The 26,194-nt window shown below is 41.4% G+C and overlaps 1 protein-coding gene across 5 annotated transcripts in view; it reads left to right on the top strand.

Moving 5' to 3' along the window:
- The window catches only part of CSMD3 (CUB and Sushi multiple domains 3), a 1,232,975-nt gene that overhangs the window by 1,181,213 nt on the left and 25,568 nt on the right, over positions 1 to 26,194 (top strand). For all 5 annotated transcript variants that reach the window (XM_030553724.1, XM_030553722.1, XM_030553725.1 and 2 more), the window contains 4 exons: positions 2,420 to 2,593; positions 4,658 to 4,831; positions 5,091 to 5,164; positions 25,896 to 26,007. In XM_030553724.1, the coding sequence (XP_030409584.1) occupies positions 2,420 to 2,593; positions 4,658 to 4,831; positions 5,091 to 5,164; positions 25,896 to 26,007 (534 nt within the window). The remainder of the gene's footprint in view (positions 1 to 2,419; positions 2,594 to 4,657; positions 4,832 to 5,090; positions 5,165 to 25,895; positions 26,008 to 26,194) is intronic.

Raw genomic sequence — 26,194 nt, 5'->3', positions numbered from 1 at the left:
TCCTTCAAGTTGTCTTTTTCATTTTGTTGTATATTTTGCCTTTCCATGAACACACACTTACACAACCCCCGCACCTAAAATTATACTCTACAAAAGCTTCTGGGCAGAGTCACACACTTCTTTTATCCTCGGGGGATGGGGGAGCGAGCTGGGCATATTCTTACAGTTATGTTAAATGAACGGTGAGTTCAAACCTACCAACCTCAATGAGGTTTTCACTCAATCCAAAACAATATTTCACTGAAAAAGCAGCAAAGAATCCTGTGGCACCTTATAGACTAATAGACGTTTTGGAGCATGAGCTTTCGTGGGTGAATACCCACTTCGTCAGATGCATGCATGGTATTCACCCACGAAAGCTCATGCTCCAAAACGTCTATTAGTCTATAAGGTGCCACAGGATTCTTTGCTGCTTTTACGGATCCAGACTAACACGGCTACTCCTCTAATATTTCACTGAGCTCATAACCACTATGAAGAAGGTGGCAAATACCATAATTTTGGAAGCCATGCACCCAGTCTCTAAAAAAAATAGGACAATGAAAAAGGCAATCCTAAAGTCCCCCCCAAATCCTTGTTCTCCTGCTTGGCTAAAAGATTATTAAAATAATGGCACTTTGCATTTCCACCCAGAGTTCTGGATGATTTGGTTGCTATTTGTCTTGCTTTGAGGATGTTGGACTAGATGACCTCCTGAGGTGTCTTCCAACCCTAATCTTCTATGAGTCTATGATTCTCAAAGCATTTAATAAGCATTAATGAATGAAGCCTCAAGCACCTGTATGATGTATAGAGAAGTGATAATCCCATTATACAGAATTATACTAATGGTGAAATTTGCACAGAAAAGCCAGGTGGCTTCCACAAGTCACACAGCAAGAACCTGGTACTCCTGACCAGTGTTCCCTTTAATTTTTTTTCTGCGTGCAGAAATACAGGCTAACTAAGTGTAAGTTTAAAGCTTCTGAGTGCAGCCCCTTCATCTCCCCATTCACATGGTCTCTCAACTCTCCTTTCCCCATCTTTCTTCATTCACTGCTTCCCATTTACTCCCTCTCTCTCCCTTAAACTCAGTCCAACTACTCTCACTTATGTAACCCACATACCTTCTGGGTGTGAGGCTCTATCCCAGCTAGTGGCACTGAGACCACTTAGAGATTAATGAGTCTGCTGTACAGCGTTAGCTAACAGCTAGTTGGCTTTTAGCTCATATGATAGAGTCTCGTAGACTAAGCTCCAGAGGCCCCAGGTTCAATCCAACAAATGGGGTCTATTGGTGTTACACTTGCTCTCTTCTTCTTTACTCTGCTCTTTCCCATTGGTGCTCTCCTCATTCACTGTTTCTCATTTATTCACTCCCTCTCACTCATTCACTCATCTCTTCTTTTGTCTGTCTCTCATTGTCTCTCTCCCCATCCAATTTGCTTTCCCCATTCTCTCTCCCTTTTCATACCCATCGTCCCTCATCTCACCCCCTTTTTCCTTCTCCCTTCCTCCTTCCCTTTCATCCTCAAAGTCGTAATTGCTGCAGGCATCCCTTGCTCCCCCATCACCCCAAAATCAAATAGCACCACTACTTTCTCATCACTTATTTGTGGAACTCTTTCTGCTGCTAATGTTTCTGCTACTCTCCTGGGCACTGTCAGACCTGAGATATAGGGGAGGGACCTGCGTTCTTCACTCCTGCTCAAACCTAGAGTGTGTGTTGCCTTCGAAATCTCCCCTTGCCACCCCCAGGTCTGAGGAGGGGGAGTCATGTCTGAATTTTTAAGTTCCTCTCCTGCCTATCAGGAGCAGCAGCACTAGCAGACTCAGAAGAAGAGGGAATTCCAGGACCTCCTCCTCTCATCCAGAAGTTAGATGCCTCCTGTTAAAGAATTACCCCTGAAGCAGATACTTCTGTGTGTGGTACCTACCGAGAGAGAGTGCAGCCATGCATGCACCTTTCAAGGAGTCTTGCTCCTGAATCTCATTCCTGTGTTTTAACAACAGCTAAATTGGCTAACAGAAAGAAAGAATTGGATTGTGACCATGTGTAAGTGAACATAATTATACTCCAGGATGCCTAACAGTCAACAAAAAACATTTTGTCACAAACACTATTAGTATTTTATCAAATATTGTGTATTATATAAACTATACAGTGATTTCCAAGGGTTATCTTCCCAACTAGCATGATGCAGCATTCAACTTTGCATTATAAATTCTGATAACTGGCAACAATTGTGTGTCCCAGAAATAGAGGCAACCAGAAATATTAGCTACAGTGGTGTTGCAAGAATATAGTCAGGAAGATAACATGTCACCACTTGTATTGTCCTCTAGAAAGATTAAATGAGCATGTATGGTTCTTCTAGTAACTGTGTACACCAGGGATATTGACAGCAGCTGTGCCTAATCACTTTGAATGTTATTACAGCTGTTACCTGCCCAACTCCTCCCCAGATCTCTAATGGAAGGTTGGAAGGAACAAATTTTGACTGGGGATTTAGTATTAGCTATGTCTGCTCCCCAGGCTATGAACTATCCTTTCCTGCTGTTTTGACCTGTGTAGGAAATGGAACTTGGAGTGGTGAGGTACCTCAGTGCTTACGTAAGTATTTGTTTGAATCTTATATTTTATCCTTATTATTTTTCCTTGCTCAACTCTTGCTTGTCGGTCACTTTTCGGCCACTTATCGTATGTTCTTCAATCGCTTGTCAGATTTCTTTGGGAAATAAAATCACTTGAACTTACACTAGTAAGAGGAATCCCAGAACCTCCAATCTGCTACAAATTTAGGGTGTTGTATATGCACATTTTTCCATCCCAGAGAAATATAAGGCTCCTATGAATTACCATGTCTCATTTCCTTAGTTAACCATGTGAAAGAGAGTTAGTGGGCATCCAACAATAGCATGTTGCTCGGAAAAGACAGATGAATGACGGAGTTTCCACATGAACTCTTTCTGTAAAAATTATCTATCTCCCAATAATGTCAGTTCCTTGTGAGGGAATTAAAGATTTCCCCCCCCCTGAGAATTTGAGACTTTACTCATCAAATAACCACTCAGAAGAAACATTTAGACCTCAGTGTGCAAAAAGGCTAAACAAAATGTATGTAGATGTCTACAAACTATAATCCCAGCATGGCATATGTTTACTAGAGAACATACAGTTTACACCAGAAAGCAGGGCCGGCTCTTCCATTGAGGCGAACTAGGCAATCGCCTAGGGCGCCAGGATTTTTGAGGGGCAGCATTTTGCCGGGGGGGGGGGCGGCAGGCGGCTCCAGTGGATCTCCTGCAGTCGTGCCTGCGGAGGGTCCATTGGTCCATGACTCTGGTGGAGCTGCCGCAGGCACGGCTCCACTGGAGCCATGGACCAATGGATCTTCCACAGAAATGGCTGCGGCAGGTCCACCGGAGCCGCGGGAGTGGTGCGTGAGGTGGCGAAATGGCCGTGCTCCTAGGGAGCGAAAAACTCTAGCGCCGGTCCTGCCAGAAAGTAGTCATATTGAAGCCAATCTGACTAAGCACAGTAGTAAGTACTATGTTCAGTTATTGATGTTTACAGGATCAGGCCCTTACAGAGTCTACAGTTTTCTCTTAGTAACAATTTTGCAGCAGAATCTATGCTGCCAATTCCGTGATGTAGTATGAATTTCCAAATTGTTGTAGATTAAGATCCCTGTCTTGCAAACAAATCTCTGTATGTGGAAACGCTCTGCAACCAGTGAGGTTATATCAGAGAATGTGGAGCATTGCTGATCAGATCACTGGTTCATGAATCACAATATCCTGCTTCTGATAATGGCCAATACCTGCTACTGCAGGGAGAGGCCAAAAAACGCACCCAGCATGCATCCAGCCAGTTATTCAATGCTATGCCATGGACAGAAGAAAATCCTTGGAGGTGATAAGCTAAAAGCCTTAAGGCTCTGGTTTAGAATATATTATTGTTGGTAGATATATATTCTATTTAATACGTCTATTAATGTTTGACTTTCAGATTCCTGCTTAAACTGCTTTCAATGTTTAATGTAGTTATTTTATTGTAGTTCTAGTTAGCCACACTAACTTTCTAGTGATCTCACTCCATACCCAAGTTTTCAGTTGTAGTTAAGTAAGATGAAGTAAGAAGCTGCCACTCCTAAAATTTGTTTCTCTTTGGACAACTTCTTTTGCTGCCTCCAAGAGCATGGAAGACCCTATAAGTAACAGGTGTTATGAGGTTCTGTTGTGCGAGCAGAGGACTGTCATACTCTGCAGTTGTTTTCTGTGTTGTATGCTAATGTAATATAGGATTTGGGGATAGAGTAGAGCTGTGGATGTGGAAGGTTTTGTAGCTGGTGGAATCACCAGACACACAGTACATCTCCAAGCTGTTTCTTCTGCCTTTCTCATAGGCATTCTAGTCAGACACCAAAGCTAGTTCAACCATGGGACTGCAGTCAGTACTAGCAAAGATTGGCTATGTGACCTCTCCATCATGTTGAGCAGATTCCATTCCTTCCTCACTCCCACAAAACTCCCATTTATTTGGCTATGTATAAGAGCCAGACATGAGATTTGGAGTAACCGTTCAGCTAAGCTTAGGTACTTTAGTGTAAGACTTATTTTAATACCTTTTAGCAAATGCTGAATTGCTTTCCATATGTCACATCATTTTCCATAGCAAAGTTTTGTGGTGACCCTGGAGTACCTGCTCAAGGGAAAAGAGAAGGCAAGAGCTTCATCTACCAGTCAGAAGTCTCTTTCAGCTGCAATCCTCCATTTGTTTTGGTTGGGTCCAATACTAGAATATGTCAAGCAGATGGAACTTGGAGTGGTTCTTCTCCTCGATGTATAGGTAAGATGAGATCAATATTACTGAGATCTATTGGATTCTTCTCTTTGATTCTCTCACTGCTAATCCTGTCAGTTTGCGTTTGAGAACTCTGATTTATTGTGTTGTGTTATTCTACACTGTCTGTGAAATATGACCATTTTAATCATGATGCTTCTACTGATCCTGTTCTCCACAGGGTTAAATTAAATATATCTGTTGACGCACAGATTTTTTTCACTAAAAAAATGCCTTATGTTGTGTTTAATTTAATTTTTTTTAGAACCCACTCGCACATCATGTGAAAATCCTGGAATCCCACGGCATGGATCACAAAACAATACATTTGGCTACCAGGTAGGGGGTGTTAAGTTGTTTTTATAGTACACAGTAGTTCAGAAGTTCTCAGACTATGATCCAGGAACCACTGGTGGTTAAAGACCTTGCCTATGGTCTGTTAAGAACGAGATGCTCATATGGTGTTGGTTATCCTTATTTCCAGCTTCTGATTTGCATTAAAATCAGCAACATACCCTTTAAATATTTTTCCAGTACTAAATTCTATGCAAACAATTGTTATAGTTGCCAAACAGCTGTTATGTGATCATAAATCGGAGGGAAAGTGTTCCACATACTCTGGAACTGGAAGGCAGGTAGTCTATGGGTTAATCCCTGTATTAAAATGTGGTCTACATGATGAAACATTTGGAAGCTAGTCATATACTCCATTTGACACACTGTGATTTGGACCCTGCAGTGCTAGTGTGTATGTTGATTTTGGCAGGAGAGGTCATTTTCTTAATAAAAAAAATAAAAGCAATATCCAAGTTATTCATCTATTCAAGGCCTTGTCTATACTGGCAAGTTTCTGTGCAGTAAAGCAGCTTTCTGCGGTGTAATTTCTGAGATGTACACACTGCCACGCCACTTAGTGCACAGAAATTGTGCAGTTGTAGCACTATAAAAAAACCCACCTCAATAAGAGGTGTACAGCTTTCTGTGCCAGGGCTATAGCACCGCAGTGCCAGTTTAAACACCCTGGTTGATTACAGTGCTGCAATAGGCCTACAGAAGGTCTCCTACAATGCCTGTTCTTGCCTCTCTGGTCATCGCTTTGAACTCAACTGTGAGCCCCACCCCTTAAATTCCTTGAGAATTTTGAAAGTCCCTTTCCTGTTTGCTTGGTGACATGTGCAGTGGTTTCAGCGCATCTTTCCAGGTGACCATGCCTGCTCCACACACCAGGCAATCCCCCACTTGGAGCAATGCCAAGCTGCTGGGCCTCATCAGCATTTGGGGAGAGGAGGCCGTCCAGACCCAGCTGCGCTCCAGCCATAGGAATTATGATACCTACGGACAGATTTCACGATGCATGACAGAAAGGGGCCATGCCTGGGACACAATGCAGTGCAGGGTCAAAGTGAAGGAGCTGCAGAATGCCTACCACCACGCCAGTACTGCACCCACAAGCTGCTGGTTCTACAAAGAGCTCGACGCGATATTCGGTGCCGACCCCACCTCCACTGCGAAGGCCACTGTGGATACTTCGGTGGCTCTTGTACCGTTTGAGAGTGGACCGAGCCAGGAGGAGGAAATCTTGGACAAGAATGTGGAGGGAGAGGGTCACCCAGAGACAGAGGATGACTTGGAGGTCAGAGATGCATGCAGCCAGGAGCTCTTCTCTGTCCTGGAGGAGGCTAGCCAGTCACAACAGTCAGATCTTGGCAAAGTGCGATAAGGAGAGGAGGCCCCTGGTAAGTGGCTTTGATTTTGAGAATCACTAAAGCGAGTTGTTGGGTGCAGAAGGGTTGCAGAAAGCAGGCTTGTGTCTGTATGATATGCATACCACCACATGCAGTGGAACAGGGTGTTTATTGACTCCCACACTTCACGGGAATCTGCTCCATGAAACTCTCATGGAGATACTGGGCAATCCACTGCTGCAGGTTCTTTGGCAGAGCTGCTTTGTTTCTTGCCCCATTAATGGTAACTTTCCTGCGCCACTCTGCTGTCACTGGAGCGGGAACCATTGTTGCACACAGGCAAGCTGCATCAGGGCCAAGGTGGAAGCTGCAGTCTTGGAGAAGATTCTCCCTTGATTCCCTTCTCACCCAGTGAGATATATTCCATAGTGAACACTGCCTGTGGAAAATGTGGGGACAGTAATGATTATAAGCCCCGCCCCTCTCAGTGCTGGCTCTTCCCAAGAGCCATGTGCCCAGTATACAATATGGTCCTGGAACACTGATTTCACCTGCCCTGCGGTTACTTACTGTTTTGGGAGTCTTGTGGCTCGTGTGTGCTTGCCTGGGGTCAGCCAGTTAGTGACAGGTATGTGAATAGTGGCTGTGTTTGAAATCACTGAATCAGTGGTCTGTGTGTTGCAAACACTACTGCGTCTGTAAAATTTTGGCTTCTCAGATATGACCATGGGAACCCACCCTCCCTCTTTGTTATCTCTGGGTGAACGACTGTACAGAATTAGAAAGTGGCCACGAAAAACTAAAGAGGACTTTCTGTGTGATGTCATGATGCACTCCGCAGCCAAAAAACAAGAATTGAAGGAGTGAGAAGAGGGACTGAAAGGAGAATGCATGCGCCAGAACGAAGCCACGGAGCAGCTCTTAAACATTATGGGACACCAAGTGGACAGGCTCCAGGTGCTACTAACACTGAAAATCAAGCAGCCCCATGCCCGCTCTCCCCTGCCACTGCTGTCACAAAACTCTTTCCCATTCGCCCCCTAGACACTGCCAACACACTCTTATCAACCTCCTAGCTCCAGTCTGTACTTGCTGCATTCCACTCCTGTCCCATCACAGTCTAACCCTGTGGACTCCCAGTAGCCACTGCACTCAACACCCGCCCCTCTGCAGTTTAGCCCTGCTGAAGTACAATACCCACTGCACTGTACTCCAAAGACAAGGTTGCATATGATACTTGGACATACACAAATTTTTAATGGTCCCAGGATCCCACCTCCTCCTGGAACCCTTCCTTCCCCAGTCCCCTACAGTACTGATGGTTTTTTTGTTTGTCTTTCTCCTCTTGATTTTTATTTAATAAAAGAATTGTTTTGGTTTGAAAGCAATCTTTATTCCATTAATTGAAAGCAAATAGAGCCCTGCAAAGCAACAGGCAATCACCAGTCACAATCACCTCCTAGCATTACTGCACTCCCAGGCATAGCAACAAATATTAGTGGCTTCAAATTGCTGCCTCAAGACATTCCTGATCCTTATGGCCCTGCACTGCACCCCTCAAATAGCCCTGGTCTCTGGTTGTTCAAATTCAGCCTCCAGGCACTGACCCTCAGCAGTCCTGAGTGAAGCTTTCACCCTTCCCTTCACATTTATTATAAAATGTACAGCACAGAGCTCTAAGCATAAGAATATTGTCACCAGCCAGGTCCAGCTTCACATATAGGCACTGTCAGTGGGCCTTTAAATGGCCAAAAGCACACTCAACAGTATTCTGCACATTCTCAGCCTGTTGTTGATCTGCTCCTTGATAGTGTTAAGGTTCCCTGTGTATGGCTTCATAAGCCATGGCATTAAGGGGTAGGCAGGGTCTCCCAGGATCACAATGGGCATTTCAACTTCCCCTACAATGATCTTCTAGTCTGGGAAAAAAGTCCCTGCTTGCAGCTTCCTGAACAGGCAAGTTTTCTGAAAGATGCGTCTCATGCACTTTTCCGGCCCAGCCTGCGTTAATGTTTATGAAACACCCACAGTGATCCGCAAGCATCTGGAGAACCATAAAGAAATACCCCTTCTGATTAATGTACTCGGTGGCTAGGTGGTGTCAAAGTTAGAATCAGGACTCACAATTTGTCAGACCACTCTGTTTTATTAGCACAGCGCTCTGCCAATAACATTCAGAATATGTGAGCGCCAATGCAAGGCTCAAACAGTCTTATTTATACAGATAAAAGAGCGGGAATTAGACAAAGGGACAAAGATACCAAAACAGTAAAATTCAGCTGGGGCACAGCATGCATATTCTATTTCCTTACTAACTGTTATCGATCTAAGGCTAATGCTTCACCAATTGCCCTTAAACGGTGCAATTGTTCTATGTTAATGTCTGTATTCCTGACACCTGGCTGCAACATTCCAACATCTTTGCTTAAAGATATAGACAACATTTCTTTAATCCTTTCCATTTTCACAATATAATTCATTCTACTTTCACAATCCCTCCTTTTGGTCAAGCGCACGCCATGACCAACAATTACTGGGTTCCACAAATTAACCGTTCCTTATTTCTTTGTTCATCAGTGATATTCAAAATCATCATATTAGCACTCTGTTTTGGGGCAGCCATCTGGGTGACACAATTCTGGATACAACAGTAGATTAAGTGAAAGCATACAAAAATCACTAAGATTCCGAACAGGATAGTTAGGGCTCCCTGAAACAACCAGTTTCCTATGCCAGAGAAATTGAACAGGTTACTTAGCCACTTCCATAAAGAACTCAGCTCTTCATGAGGAAGATATGCGATTTGTTCTAAGTGGTATAGCGATCTATTACCTCATTGGTATTGTATAAACATACAACATTGTTTTCCAGTGAGAGCACAGGTCCCTCCTTTGGCCGCGAGCACTATGTTCAATGCCTGACGGTTCTGGAGGGCCACCTGTCCGATCGCCTCTGTTTCCTTGGCCAGGGCTCTTAAACTTTCTCTGGTTTTATTTGCCATAATTTAACTACTTAGGAGCCTTTTTGCCTGGTGTATTGCTCCCCCAAGTGGGGTAAAGGAACTGCCAATAGCCTCTTCCCAGGTGTCATTACTGTTCCATATTGTGTTAAACAGACAAGGTCCTCCAGTGAGGTCTGGGTAATTGAGTGGGATAGCCAGGACAGGAACACCAGTTTGAGAGTGGGCTGGGATGTGGCTGCAGACCCAGCATTTAGAAATAATAAGGGTCTGAGCTATCCACACTTGCTGCTGGATAAAAGAATTGTCATTGTGTGCACCCCAGATCTTAAGATACCAGCAGCCGAAGAACAGGCGCTACCAGAGCTGCATGTTGGAGGCAAGGCCCTTCTGGTTCTGACAACCTCAACTGAGGGAACTGCACTCACAGTTTTATGTCCACCAGGCAGCAGGCGCTCGGCTCACTACTGCTTCTTCTTGGGCCTTGCTTTATGCAGTCATCTGCTTCTGGCAACCCTTACGAGAGCGTAGATTGTAAGGTATTGCAGGCTGTTCCTCTACGTCTTCTTCTGGAGTCAAAAAAATTGACTCTGCGTGGTCCTGAGGTGGTGGTTGGTTCACTGGGGTCTGTGCATTCTTACACTGCGAAGCATGTATCCACTCTGAGATGCCAGACAGTTTAACAGCCGTCCCTTGACTCTGGCTGTAACAATGGCCTTCACACCTTATCTTTTCCTGATGCATACATTCCTCATTCACACAAATAGATTTGAGAATACAAACAGTAGTATTTTATATTGAACAAAAAAAACATTGCAAATTAAACCTTGCTAAGTTTTACAATTGATAACTAGGACAATTTACATTGAGACCCAGGCCTTCAATGTTTCTCTAATTTACTTAACACAGACACAATAGAGAATCCTGTCTCTTACTACCTAAATCTTAAAACAAAGAGTTAGAGAGGGCCCAATTTGTAATGCATATGGGAAAACAGAATCCTATAGTCCCAGGGGGTCATTTCTTTCTGGTATTTAAAAAAGATGGCTAGCAGGATGAAATCAAATTATACTGTAATTCTTATGGGACACTGTAATTCTTATGGGACATTGTAAAATCCTGCTCCTACATATCCCCCTTTTGACACTAAGATTATTAATCGCCAGTGTCACTTCTTATTTAGTCCACGTAATAGAAAATACTGGGAGGTGATTTGGGCCTGTGGCTTTAGCTTTACATACATTTGTTTTATCCACCGGCACATTTTAAACATTTCAATTAAACACATACAATGTAAAACCAAAAACAATTAGGGTAGTAATATTAGTATGCCAGTAGTTGTGGGAGACCATCCAGAAAATGTTATACCAATGGTAAGCTGTTATGCTTTTATGCAGTGGCAATTCTTAACATGTCCCCATTTGCGTGTATAATATGAATAGTTCAGTTTTTCACATTTTTGTTTTTATTTTTTTAGGAACCATGTTACCTTTTTACCTTTTAACAGATGATTGGTAACTGTTTGCCATTTAATGCCAAGGTTGATAGAGAACTCAGCTAAATCAGTGCTTACAGTAAGCAGAGACTCTTTTGTTGTTGTTGTTGTGGCAAATAGTAAATGCGATTATTGGTAAACACAGTACTTACATTACATTTACATTTGTCTTCTGGTAAGTTGCTAACACTTTTTAAACACTTTTCCCCAAGAATTAACACATACACATAGTCCATTATACAGTACTTTGGATTATCTGAAAGACAAAAAGAACATTTTTCTGCCCCTTTTGGGGTGGCATTGATTATTGCTTAAAGATTCCATTCTTTTACAAATACCCTTCCTGACTGCAGGCAAAACAGAGGAATTACCCCCATATTTTCCTGTGTGTTTTTTTTTTTTTTTTTTAATAGGCAGGCCAGGTTTTAATGGCTTCTACATTTTAAGGGTTATGCAAAAATTATTTCACTGTTTAGTTATTAAATTCATGAGGTGGTGTACCTCAAGTTTTGCCTTTTATATAGCAGAACAATGTTTTCCCTGCTGTGTTAAGCTTTAAGTTTATTCACAGGTAATAGCTGAGAAGCATCATTACCATATTACTTTAAAGGATTTTTCCAAAAATCATACACACTACAAGTTGTTACAGGGGTACTCACTAACATTAAAGTTATTTTAATGTTTAATATTAACAGTAACATTAGCATCAAATTTATTAAAGGTATCTTGTTATACCATGCCTTTTATGTAGGCAGTTTGTTTGCTGACCAGGTATGTTCTTTATTTGCAGCTTCGTTTGTGCTGGCAGTTCTTACCTTTCTTTATCAGTTAGGTAATTTGCATCAACACAGGCTAGGCTTTTGGATTCAAAGCCATCAGCAGAGTTCAGAGACTCTGTCTTAACACACAGGGATCTGAAAAAGAAAACACAGCCTATTGCGGCTCTTTTTGGAGCCCTAATAGGATTTTAATTCAGCAGCATGTTTCATTTGCATTTTATTTTTTTTACATCCCTTTTTACAATATACGCTGCACATATCCTACGGAAAATGCACATTCTTTCTATACTATAACTTTTCAAAAACATTAGCCATATTAGTTTTTACATAAGGTATAACTGTTTGTTTTGTTTTTACAGAGTTTTCATGTACTTTTATTAAAGTGACAGTCTGATTACAGAGTCATTTTAAGGCTCAGTGTTTTTAACATTGCTTCTTTTTGTTTTGTGCACCTCACCTCTGCTGTTGCTTCAGAGGGTCACTGTTAATTTCTTATTCTGTCATTACAGCTCTTATCTGCTATTGTTACAAAAAAAACAAACCAAACAAACAAAAAGACTCCAGAATCTCTACCTATTCTCCTGATTCTGACTGCCCTATTGCAGCCATGACTTGGTCTTTATTTAAAAACATTTTAATTTTTGTAAAGAATCAAGTTACCCCTTAAGGGTTAAATGCTAAATCCCAAAGCCAAACAACACTAATTACCTGTGTCTTGCAAAAAGGTCTGTCAGTTTTGCAACTTTGAATTAAAGAGTCAAATGAATTTTTAGTGGCATTAAAAACAAAAACAAAATCAATTTATCTTACACCTACAAAACAGTAGTTTTACAAACCAGATGTGCTGGTTTAGATTTTTAGAACTTTACATATTTTCACAGACATAGATACATACACATTTTCTTTTCCTTAACATTCCTTTACACTGTTTTGTTTTTACATAGCTGTATATATATATGGATTATTTACAGGCACTCTTCTGGAAAAGGGCCCATTTTCCCTTCAGAATGTCTGCAAAGAAACCAAGAATTCTCTCTCTTTAACATGGTCCTTTTTAACATTTTCCACAAAGTTTAACTGCTTAATTCTCTCCAGCCTCTATAGTTAACTTTTCACTCTCTTTTCTTAAATCACTTGTTTATGTTCCAAAATGACACCTTTATCACCTTAGATTTCACCCTTTTAAGTATTGTTCCAGGGGTTCATGCCTGCACTTACTACTTTTTTTTACTTCTGACACTATTCCCTTAGGGCTTTCAACCTGTTTCTTTTCTGTTACTTGCCTGCTTGTCTGGGCCCGATCCTGCTTTTTTCAATGAACCGTTTGTGAATGATATTGTGGTCATTTCACAATTTTGAAAGAAATGTTCAAGGAAAGGGACCAGGAAGGGTGGGGGCTAGTTGAGGAGCGCCCCCCGCCCCCAGCCTTGCTGAATTGGTAGTGGGACACTATAAAGAATCAGTTTCTGAGGCAGACAACAAAGGGGAACAGAACAAGGGACTTTTTGTCCTTTTTACAATGAGATGGGAGTATGAAGGGGTTTGGATCGATCCGGGGTTTGGAGAACGGGGTAAAGGGGAGCGCTCGGTCTAGTGGTGGGAGAGGAGGCTTTTAATAAAGCTTTTAACTTATTATTTGAATAAGTGAGAGAGGCCAGTTTTGATTTTGTCCACCTATGATTTGCCTCTTCCCACCACTGCATGAAACAATTAACCTCTCCTTTAGCCAATTTAGTTTTAGGTTGGCCGAGTTTGTCCTTTAAGACGTCCACTCAGTCTTTGTTCCAAGATTTTAACAGTGGCCACTGAGTTTTGGGATCCTCCTGAGTTAGCCTAGACCATTTTCCCAGAAATTTACAGGAGTCTTGACCCTTTTTACAGGAGTCTGGACCCATTCTAAATACATAAAATGAGCCGGCGTTCATTTAGGGAACTGTCCCGACTTAGACGTCTGGTTACCAGTACAGGAGGACTTTCACACACCAATCACACAAGAAGGAAATTCAGGTTCATCAGAGCGATGCCTGCTGCAACACACAAAAGGAGCCCACAGGCTACTGCCTCAATTGCCCTTGCTTTCACACTAAGGGTTTTACCCAAGGTGTGGTGCGGCTGCAATTGTGCAGATTTCACTCACTCAGACCGCGGGGACAGGAACCCCTTGGTCGGCCGATCCCCAGACAGAGACGGCACCCAGACTCAAACACTCCACAAGAGGACAGATAGACACAGAGACAGGACAGTCCTCAGTCCGGACAAAACAAAGAAATAATTACCTGACCAGATTCCTGATGTCAGATCCCGGGATCCCTACCAGAACAGAGTGGGAACCAACAGGTTCGATGGCGTAGACCTCACTGTGGCTGTGCGCCTTTCCGCTCTAGTGGAGGACCGCTTGGGCCAAATGCCCAGGTGCCGGCTGCCACAGTCATCCTACAAAAACAGTCAGGAATCACACAGCCCCAGTGAAGACGGTTGCCATCTCGGTGGAACCTCCAAATTGTCAAAGTTAGAATCAGGACTCACAATTTGTCAGACCACTCTGTTTTATTAGCACAGCGCTCTGCCAATAACATTCAGAATATGTGAGCGCCAATGCAAGGCTCAAACAGTCTTATTTATACAGATAAAAGAGCGGGAATTAGACAAAGGGACAAAGATACCAAAACAGTAAAATTCAGCTGGGGCACAGCATGCATATTCTATTTCCTTACTAACTGTTATCGATCTAAGGCTAATGCTTCACCAATTGCCCTTAAACGGTGCAATTGTTCTATGTTAATGTCTGTATTCCTGACACCTGGCTGCAACATTCCAACATCTTTGCTTAAAGATATAGACAACATTTCTTTAATCCTTTCTATTTTCACAATATAATTCATTCTACTTTCACAGTGGTCTTGTGTCAGAATTGGAATGTGCGTGTCATCTATTGCCCGTCCACAGTTAGGGAAGCCCATTTGTGCAAAGCCATCCACAATGTCATGCACATTGTCCAGAATCATGGTCTTTTGGAGCACGATGCAATTAATGGCCCTGCACACTTCTGTCAACATGAGTCCAACGTCTGCAGCCACTGCTTGTCATCCCAGATGTGCATGATTATGTGATCCAACCACTCAGTGCTTGTTTCCTGAGCCCAAAAGTGGCGTTCCACTGTGGTCAGCACCTCCATGAATGCCACAAGCAACCTGGTGTCATAGCTACTATGCATGGTGAGATCAATGTCAAACTACTCTTGCCTTTGCTGTTTAAGGAGTAACTCCACTGCACCTCATGATCTGTTAGTGAGAGCGAGGAGCATATTGGTCAACAGTGCAGAATCCATTCCTGCAGACCAAAGAGACAGAGTGCACAGTACACAAACCATTGAAAGGTGGTGCCAAATGTGAATGGAAGCATGGGAATTGCTGGGATGTGAAGCAATGCATCATGAGGCATTGGGACAGGACCCCTCCATCTTCCCACAACTCTTAGCAGCAGAAGAGAAAGAGATGTTCTGTGGGATATCTGCCAGGAGTGCACCGCTCCAAATACCAATGCAAGTGCTACAAATGTGAACACGCTATTGTGCAGGCAGCTGACAGTGTGAACATATAACAGCGGTTTCCCTTCAGCACTCTCTGAATGGCGATGTAACTTTGCCAGTGTAACTATACCTTTAGTTTTGCTTATATTGGGGAAATACTAATATAGCATCAAAACCTGCAATTGAAGATATTACTCAGTTTTTAATCACACAAAATTGTCATTGATTTCAGTGGGATATTTCCTAGGTATGGATCAAGTAAACTGAGTAAGGATGTCAAGATTTGGCCTATATTTTGCTAATAATATGATAAAACAGTTATAGTCAAGCCAATTTTCCTCTTGCTCACATCAAAATATATCAGGAGAGATGCCGGTGTAAAATTAATGTGAGTGAACAGAGAATCAGTGTTATAGAGAATTGATACGTGCTTTTGAAACAACAAAATGCTACATTAGAAAGTGCTTATTATATTGCATAGGCATTGAGTCATTGCAATTGCCATTTTCTGTAATTTTGTTGTCAAATTCTCTAGGGTCATTTGTCTGACATGTTAAACATTTGCCTTACATTCTGACAGGCCAGTCTGATCCCTCTAGTTTTATGTTTCTTTTTGTTTTGTTTTGTTTTGTTTTGTTTTTCCCATGATGAATGGAAGCATCATTAGCATCCAGCATACAACTCTTCAAATAAGCAGGCAAAATGTCAACTGATATATAATTTCTAAAACAAATGTCGCTTTTGGCAGGATTTACAACTTTGATCCCCAAAATTCTAAGGTTAGTGCCTTGCAGATTAATACGGCAATGCTGTAAATGCACTTCAGCAACAATTATTTTGCATATCGTATGGCCTTCCATACTACTTCACTTAACCAGCAGCTTATCCTCAAGCTCCCATATAAAGGAGTTGGTGCTGTTTAGGAACAAAATGTTTAAACATCAATTTCTGTCACACTCTAGGTGTGATTGCATAGTTAACACAGTGCTGTATACTGGTGTCATTGTCACAGCAGGTCAGGGAGCAGTGATTATTACTTGCTTTCTTTCCCTATAGGAATTGCAGCACTCCTTCTTCTGCTTAAGGGGAAAGGTTAAGAGCTAGCTCCTTTCTCTGATGCCTAATGAGGAAGAAAAAACCAAGATAACACTCCCTTGGCTACTCTGGATAGACTTAGGGGCAGGATAAAGAAGAATCCAAATCTAAATCCAAAACACAACAGAGCAGATCTTGGCAGAAAGACAATCAACACCTTCCCACTATATGTAGGAAGACTTTATGGAAAGTTAGAGACACAAAGTGGGTGAAGTAATATATTTTATTGGACCAACTTCTGTTGGTGAAACAGGCTTTCAAGCTCCACAGAGCTCTTCTTCAAGTACCTTGTCTTTCTAATGTCCTGGGACCAAGACATTACAACAATACTGCACGTGTTTATGGAGGATTAGGCAGAGCAGTTTGAAGTTTTCGCATTGGAATAATGAAGAGTTTTTGTCAGATGAAGTTCTGCTTCTAAAATAGTAGATGTTCCTTGCAATTTATACATATGCAGTGTCACCAGTTAACACTAGTAGAACCAAGCTGCACTTCATTATGCAGCTTCTAATGAAGATCTCACAAACACAGAGAAGTTCAGGTCTGAGGCTGACAGTAAAACCCCAACCTAGTTCTCCCTCCACCCTCTGGTTGCTGGGTGTCAGATTACACAGGATGAACATAGCATGGCCTCTTGGCAATACTAATCCCAACATATGGGTTGCCACAATGCCAATTTTTTCCTAGCTATCCACTTCCCTACCTGCCCAGTCCTCTTCTGTCACTAGAACTCCAAGTTCAGGCTCCTTTGAGCTGGTTACATAGATAATTATCCAGCCCTGACCTCCCCACTTTGCTGTATGGAAGTGATCTCCAAACTTTGCATTTTATAATCTGTGCCTACAAAAAAAGCCGTTACCTGCTTGTTTTCCCAAACCTCAAAGCCAGCATCTTCGCACAGTGAGGGTCTCTTCTAGATCACAGCACACATGCTACCACCATATCACAATGTAATGATGCTAGTTGGAGTTTTCCAGAGGAAAGATTAGGCAGAAACTGAGTAAGGGTATCAGTATTTGGCCCTTGCATATTAAGTTAAGCAGATGTCTATCAAAAATGCAAGCTCAGCCCTACTTCAGATACCAGCCACAGAATGTAAATAAATGGTAGCATCTAGTATAATTGGGATGTGTGCCTGAATGTAGGATATTATTCATTCCAATATTTTGTTATGTAGCAAATCTATCCTGAACACAATATATTATATCAAGCAGATTTTACAAAGACAAAATACCTTTGTCTCAGTATATAGCAACTTCATCTGTAAGCTTGAAAAATAAATTGCTTCTCTGAAATGAACTGTGGATTTGGAATATTTGTTCGGAGATATTGCTAGTAACATAGGAAATTGTTTATAGCACGTTGACCATAAGCCATTACAGCACACCATACTGCTGAAATGAAACAAGGATTTATTTAGAACAATCTGTCTTGCACGCAAGGCTCTGTAGTTCTGGTTTTTTTTTTCCAATATAAGTTTTTGTGGAAATTCAGCAAGTTTCCTGCACGTTAAAGCTTGAAGGGAGCCAAAGTGCAAACTGTATTTAGAAATAAAAATAGCCACATTACACCCCTAGTTTCCTTGTATTAGCTCTTGAATCTGTTTTATGATGCTCCATATGATATTCAATATGAAGATAAAGGAAAACCTTGTAAACTTTCTTCTTCTGTGAATTTAGTGCTTATAAAGCTATAATAATAGAACAGTAGAATGAAAACCTGTTTATTTCAAGATAAGTGCTGTATAGTATGGCCAGGCATGTGCAAACCCCCAAGTCTGCCCCCACACTATGCCCCAATCTTGATCTGGAGCAGTGAAGGAATAGTTCATTCTCAGTCTAATCATCCTTTAACTTTCAAAAAGGATGCAAATTGTGTGAGATTATGTGATGTGCACACATATTCACAGGGAACTAAGACTACAAACTTATTTCACAGCGGCCAACAATTTTGTTTATTTAGTAACAAAAACTTGTATTCCTATAGCACTGGACTGGATTAATATCAGTGATGTATTGATGAAAGTCTCCATGTTCCATTACCAATACCCTGAGCCACCTAATTTTTCTGAAAGAGCCTTTATGATTACGTAGGTTTTCAGCTAGGATTCAGCAAGGGTGTCAACAGGTGCATTTTATTTCACTTCCAAGAGAATTGCCAAATGTTAGTTGAGCAAAAGAATTCATACAGCAGAGGCATTGAGGAATGCACACCAACTGTCCCTCATATGCAGGCATACTTGCCTTCCAAAAAATAACCTTTTATTGCTTTTATTTGTTAAAAAAAATACAGAGCATTACAATAAATAACAGATGCTTAGTATGAAAAGACTGCTTTAAGTCCTTTTATGGACAGAATAATGACTCGTGACTAAAGATACACCTTCTTACTCAATGGATTTCCTTCCTGAAAGTCAGATCTTGTAGCTAGTGATGAAAATAAGATTTTCCCACATTTTAGTTCCATTCAACTAAGAGAGGATAGAGTGAGATGGCTTCTGCTCTAGTTTGCACATGATTGTGAAGAATAGTTAACTCTGTTCTAAGTGGTGAATCTTTATTTCTGGTGCAGACAAGCAAGCAAGAAAGAACAGAGCTTCACTCTAGTTTGCAGGGGTGGCTGGTAGAGAAAACATTTTTACTTGTAAAGTGAAGAACCATGAGTTTTGCACAGGTTATTATTAGATCTCATCGCCAGCCAATGAATGGATACTGGACATCTCATTAATGTCCCATTCACCTGGTCTGATCACCAACAACTGCAAGCAAAACCGGTAGAGTGAGCTGACTGTGGTATGAGCAAGACACACATTAGATTCTATGTCAGTGGTGGGCAACCTAGACCACACATACGGCCCATCAGGTAATCTGATTGCTGGCCGCAAGACATTTGGTGACATTGACGGTCCCCAGGCATGCCCCCCTACAACTTCGCCGTGGTTCGCAGTTCCCAGCCAGCATGTCCCTGCGGCCCACCACTTCCTGCAGCTCCCATTGGCCAGGAACAGCAATCCACTTCCACTGGACACTGCGGGGGGCCATGCCTGTGGATGGTCAACATCAGCAAAATGTCTCGCATCCCACAATCATATTACCCTCATGAGCCGCATGTGCCCTGCAACTCGCAGGTTGCCCACCACTGCCTCTAAGTCCTTTAGCCAGTTTAGAGTGAATAACCTCCCACTGGAAGTTACTTACATTATTAAGTCCTCTCTACAAGATATTGTAACATAAGGATCATTTGAAGGAATGATGTGAAACCAGATTGTCCAAAAACCCAATAAATTGTAGTGCAGTCATCACCCATATGCAGAAGTACCTGCTTTATCTACCTCCCCTACAGCTGGAAACCCACCACCCTACACTTTGTTTCAGTTTCTTTTCCCCTTCATCTGACTCTAGTCACATCCATCTACAACCCATTTTGCAGGGGAAAGGGGAAACCCATTACAATATCCTGGTGTAATCTGGCAACTGGAGGACTAAGAACAAAGATGGTTAGAATTGCACTTAAAAAAAATTAATTCTCCTTTCTTTTCCAGCACTCATAAAAATTCAGAGAGAACTCTCAGCAAATGCTTTGGCCGGTTTTTACTTTATCTGAATTGGTTTTACATGACTAACCAAAATGTCTCCTACTCTTAGTGAAGTGAATTTGCTGCAATCTCAGATAGAAGTGTGTGTTTTTCAGTAACAATTATGCACATAGCTCATGCCTCCCTTTTTGAAAATGTATTTTCAATACACATGGTTATTGTTGGGAATGGTTAATATTTATACCCCTTCTTCTGAGATGAGCATTACCCCTCTGCTGAGTGGTAGCAGATATCAAGGGCTTTGCAGCTTGATTTCCCAGTGGAGAAGAAATCAGTGATGCAGAGTCTGGGTATAAAATTAGCCCTATACTGCAATTTAAAACAAAAAAGGAGAACACTGCAGAAATATTTTCATGTGTTGCTACTATATCAGGATACAAAATCATGAGTTGTTTTAGCATTTTTAGTGGAAAAATGTTTATGGAAATTTTGTGAATGTTATCAACAGAAATTTTGCATAATATTTATGTTAGTAGTTGATCATTTCAGTTTCACAGTCTTGGATCAGGGATCTGTGGCATAGGAAGACTGATGCTCCCAGATGGTAGGCAAGGTGCGTCTGCAGGATGAGGAGCTTGTAGGATGGATTGGTGGGCTGGAGGATATGGGGGCTAGTAATTTTGAATGGGGGGCAGTGCTGTGGTGCACTGTCAACTTCAAAGGAGAGGAATTTCCACAGCCCCACACAATCTCCAATTCCTTTGCCTTTGAGCCAATGACTCCCTATGAGGGGAGTTGATGTCTGAGGAACTGAGGGGTAGGCAGGAGATGCAGAGTTGGGATAAAGTCTGCAGCCACAGTATGAGTGAGCTTCCTCTCTCAGGGTTCCTCTAGATCTTGGAGACCCAGGATTTTTGCTGCATTAAAACCAATGGGAATGACTTTTCAGGCACTCTTTAAGGACCAACATTCTGTTTGCACATCTCTGATTTGAGCAGGACTGCATTTTACAGAACCTGAAATCATAGAATCATGCAAATTTAGGACTGGAAGGGACCTCGATAGTTCAGCTATCCCAGTCCCCTGCACTGAGGCAGGCCTAAGGATCATCATCCTAGACCATCCCTGACAGGTCTTTATCATAAACAGATAGCTAAGGGTTAATGTCTCTTTCACCTGAAGCACCTGACCAGAGGACCAATCAGGAAACAGGATTTTTTCAGCTCTGGAGGGAGGGTTTTTTGTGTGTGAATTTTTTTTTTTGTTCTGGTCTGTCTGCCTGCTTTTCTCTCAGCTTTGAGAGGTGATTTCGGTTTTCTAATCTTCTGTTTCCAGTTGTAAGTACGAAAAGATCAGATAGAATTTATATGTTTCTTTTGTATTTACATGAATATAGTTGCTGGAGTGCTTTGAATTGTATTCTTTTTGAATAAGGCTGTTTATTCATATTTCTTTTAAGCAATTGACCCTGTATTTGTCACCTTAATACAGAGAGACCATTTGTATATCTTTTCTTTCTTTTATATAAAGCTTTCTTTTAAGACCTGTTGGAGTTTTCTTTAGTGGGGAACTTCAGGGAATTGGGTCTGCAGCTCACCAGGGAATTGGTGGGAGGAAGAAATCAGGGGGAGGTCTGTGTGGGCTAGATTTACTAGTCTGACTTTGCATTCCCTCTGGGTGAAGAGGAAAGTGCTTTTGTTTTCAGGACTGGAATTACAGAGGGTGGACTCCCTCTGCTTAGATTCACGGAGGTTGCTTCTGTGTATCTCTCCAGGAGCACCTGGAGGGGGGAAGGGAAAAGATTTATTTCCCTTTGTTGTAAGACTCAAGGGTTTGGGTCTTGGGGTCCCCAGGGAAGGGTTTCGGGGGGACCAGAGTGCCCCAAAACACTCTAATTTTTTGGGTGGTGGCAGCAATACCAGGTCCAAGCTGGTAACTAAGCTTGGAGGTTTTTCATGCTAACCCCCATATTTTGGACGCTAAGGTCCAAATCTGGGACTAGAGTTATGACAGTCTTTGTCTAGCCTGTTCTTAAAAACTCCATTGACAGATGTTCCACAATCTCCCTAGGTAATTTGTTCCAGTGTAACTACCTTTACAGCTAAGACATTTTTCCTAATGTCTAACCACATCTCCCTTGCTGCAATTTGAACCCATTACTTCTTGTCCTGTCCTTCCTTAGTGAATAAGGAAAACAATTTATCACCCTCCTCTTTTATGTACTTGAAGACTTTTATTGTGTTCCCCTCATCGGTCTTCTTTTCTGAAGACCACACAAATCCAATTTTTTCACCCTTTCCTCACAGGTCATGTTTTCTAAACCTTTAATCTTTTTTTGTGGCTCTCCTCTGGATTTTTCCCAGATTGTCTGCATCTTTCCTGAAGTATGGGTGCTAGCACTGGACACAGTATTCCAGCTGAGGTGTTATCAGTGGCTGAGTAGAGTGGAATCATTACTTCTCATGTCTTGCTTACAACACTGCTCCCAATACATCCAAGAATGATGTTCGCTTTTTGTTTTTGCAATTTTATTATACTGTTGACTCATATTTAGTGTCTTATCCATTATAACCTCAGATCATTTAATTCCTATTAATTCCTATTAATCATTTCCCATTTTGAATTTGTGCAGCTGATTATTATTATTAAGTGGAGTACTTTACATTTGTCCTTATTGAATTTCATCCTGTTTATTTCAGACCTTTTCTCCAGTTTGTCAAGATCATTTTGCATTCAAATCACCCTCCAAAGCACTTGAAACCCCTCCCAGCTTGGTTTTGCCCACAAACTTTATAAGTATAGTCTCCATGCCATTATCCAAATCATTTATGAAGATATTGAATAGGACTGGACCAAGGACCGATCTCTGCAGGACCCCACTCGATATGCCCTTCCAGTTTGACTGTGAACCATTGATAACTACACTCTGAGTATGGTTTTACAATCATTTGTATACTCACCTAACAGTAGGTTCATCTACACTGTGTTTCTCTAGTTTATTTTTGGAAATGTCATGGAGACAGTATCAAAGGCCTTACTAAAGTCAAGATATATCTATTGCTTACCACATATCCACAAGACTTATTATTGTGTCAAAGAATCATAGAATATCAGGGTTAGAAGGGACCTTGGGGGTCATCTAGTCCAACCCCCTGCTCAAAGCAGGACTAATCCCCAACTATTTTTTTTTGCCCTAGGACCCTAAATGCCCCCTCAGGACTGAGCTCATAACCCTGGGTTTTGCAGGCCCAAGCTCAAACCACTGAGCTATCCCTCCCCCCTTAATAGCTAAGGATGATATTAAGTTGGTTTGACATGATTTGTTCTTGACAAATCCATACTGACTCTTACTTTTCACCTTATTATCTTCCAGGTGCTTACAAATTTATTGTTTAATTTTTTTCTCTGTTAGCTCTCTGGGAACTGAACTTAAGATGACTGGTTTATAATTCCCCGGGTTGTCCTTATTTCTCTTTTTATAGATAGATACTATATTTGCCTTTTTCTAGTCCTCTGAGATCTCCCCTGTTTTCCACAAGTTCTCAACAATAATTGCTAATGGCTGAGAGATCTCTTCAGCTAGTTCCATAAGTGTTCTAGGACGTATTTCACCAGGCCCTGGTGACTTGAAGACATGTAACTTGCCTAAGTAATTTCTAACTTGTTCTTGCCCTATTTTAGCCTAAGATCCTACCTCATTTATGCTAATGTTCACTATATTCATCATCTGATCAGTTTTTGGTGAAAACTAAAACAAAAAAGGCATTTAACACTTTAGTCATTACTGTATTTTCTGTTATTCCCTTTCCCTCCTCATTGAGTAATGAGCTTACCCTGTTTTTGCTCTTCCTCTTGCTTCTAATGTATTTGCAAAATGTTTTAATGTCATTTTGTGCCTTGGTCTTTCTAATTTCATCCCTACATTCTTGTCTTGATTTTTTTGTATGTATCCTTTGTCATTTGACCTATTTTTCACTTTTTGTATGACTCTTTTTGATTTTCTGTATTAAAATGTTGATTGAAAATTACTGTGGGGATTAAAATGGATAGAATTCCTGAGTGTTTATATGATGTACCATTGATCCTTGATCTTGAACAAGTTACTTTGGCCAATATTTTCATACCCTAAGTAGCCTATGTAGCTCCCACTGCTTTCTGTGGAAGCCAGTGGAATTTCCACTACTCAGCATCTCAAAAATTAAGCCACTTTGTTTAGGTGGAAAATACAGATGAAGGTAAAGGGAAAAAGGGATGTATCCAGCTCTTTCCTTCATTCAGAGAAAATTGTTGATTCCTCTTTGAAATAATATTTCTGAAACAAAGTGGAGAATAAGTAGGTTCATGTCATTTGCATTCAAATGAAACAGATGTGTTTAACACAGTGGCATTGATTTGGTGGTTGGAGCAGGAGCAAAAGGATGTTTGCTTCAAAACCAGAATGTCAAAATATTGTTTGAATGACAGATACCAAATAAATAGAACAGGTGTAGAAGAAATCTTGGTTCAAAACTGTTCATTCAGAGAAATGGAGGGCTGATGTCTACTAAGAGTAATGCATATTGCCAGGCAATCTATTATAATTGATTGGATTTAATGCTACTTTATCAGATAAAAGAGCACTAGTATTGCAATTCATTGTAACTTCAGTAACTGTCAATAGTGTTTTCCTAGTATGTATTTCATAATGAAAACCTGATTTGCTGCACATCTTCCAAAACTGATCTCTTTAAAGTAATTATATAGTCCAGTGGATGTTGTAAAGGAAAAAAGTTTCAATTTTAATTCACATACAGGTACTATGCATAGCTCACAGGTTATGATTACATTTCACCATGATGAGAATACTGAGCTGAAATGGAATTTTACTATAAAATTTCAAATAATTGTTTATAGCAGTGAAGCACTATGTTTAATGGGATTCAGTTGTTATGAAAGATGTGCATATTTTACCTTTTGGGGATCAAGAACTTTTATCAAGCCTTTTAAACTTAATCTAAATTAAGAAAAATGTAATGTAAATGCATTGTGCTATGAAATGTTAGTACAAACTCAACAATCTTTCCTTCAAACATGCATCAAAAGATACACAGTTCACTAGATGGCACATTTGGCCTATGACTTCGATATCTAAAGATTTTTAAACACTAGTGTAAACGAGTTAATTCTTAGTGTATAATAAATGTCTCTGTACTTAATGTATTCAAAAGAGATGATACTGCAAGTCATTCAGACACTGCCACCACCCCAAGCACTGCCACCCCAAGCACTGCCACCACCCCAAGCACCGACACCCCACTGCCACCCCAAGCACTGCCACCAGACACTGCCACCATCCCAAGCACCACCCCAAGCACTGCCACCCCAACTCACTGCCACCACCCCAAGCACGGCAGTCAGGCAGCCTTCGGCAGTGTTTCTGTGGGAGGTCCACTTGACCACACAGATTCGGTGGCGTTTCTGTGAGTTATCTGCTGGTCCTGAAGCTGCGTACCTCCTGCAGGCATGCCACCGAAGGCTGCCTGACCTCCATCCTCACATCGACTGCTATGCCTGGAGCTGCCCCTGACTGCCACAAAGGTTTCCAAACTTGCCTGATTTCCTGCCCGCACACTGACCCAAGTCCATGACAATGTGACAAGGAGATGAGAGCCTGGTTTGTGACTCCTTGGCAGTCCAAGGTCCCAGACTCACAGCCCTTTGACAGACAGAGCTTCCAGGGCTTCCAAGATCCTTGGCTCCAGGGCAGTTCACCACATAGACTGTCCCAGAGTTAGGGCTTTATTCCCTTTCAATGAGATTTCTGAAATTTTGGGGTTTTGTTCCAAAGTATCAAATCCTCCACAGAATGGAATTCCCTTTTTCTGCCCAGCACTTGAAAGGACCTCATGACTCAGCTTATTCATCCTGCATTCCGTGTTGGAGTTTTCCCTATTGATTGAGAACAATTGATATTTCTTTGTGATAACATCATTATACTTTCACTGTTTCAATAGGTGGGAAATGTTGTTCAATTTCAATGTAAAAAAGGACACCTTCTCCAAGGATCTACAACCCGAACTTGCCTACCTGATCTTACGTGGAGTGGGATTCAGCCAGAATGTATACGTAAGTAATGAGTGAAGGGGATAAATATTTTTCTCTTAGTTTTGGATGGAAATAGTTTCCCATGATAGGTTTCATTAATTAACTTACATGTACCATATTGTTGAAAAGTAGTGAGCAATAATAAACTAAGTTTTGGGTATTTTCTATTTCTATAACGGCTTGTAGAACTGTGAAAAATTAAAATCAC

Source organism: Gopherus evgoodei, chromosome 2 (assembly GCF_007399415.2).
Source record: "Gopherus evgoodei ecotype Sinaloan lineage chromosome 2, rGopEvg1_v1.p, whole genome shotgun sequence".
NCBI classification, from domain to species: domain Eukaryota; kingdom Metazoa; phylum Chordata; order Testudines; family Testudinidae; genus Gopherus; species Gopherus evgoodei.
This window is presented reverse-complemented; position numbering and strand designations above follow the sequence as displayed.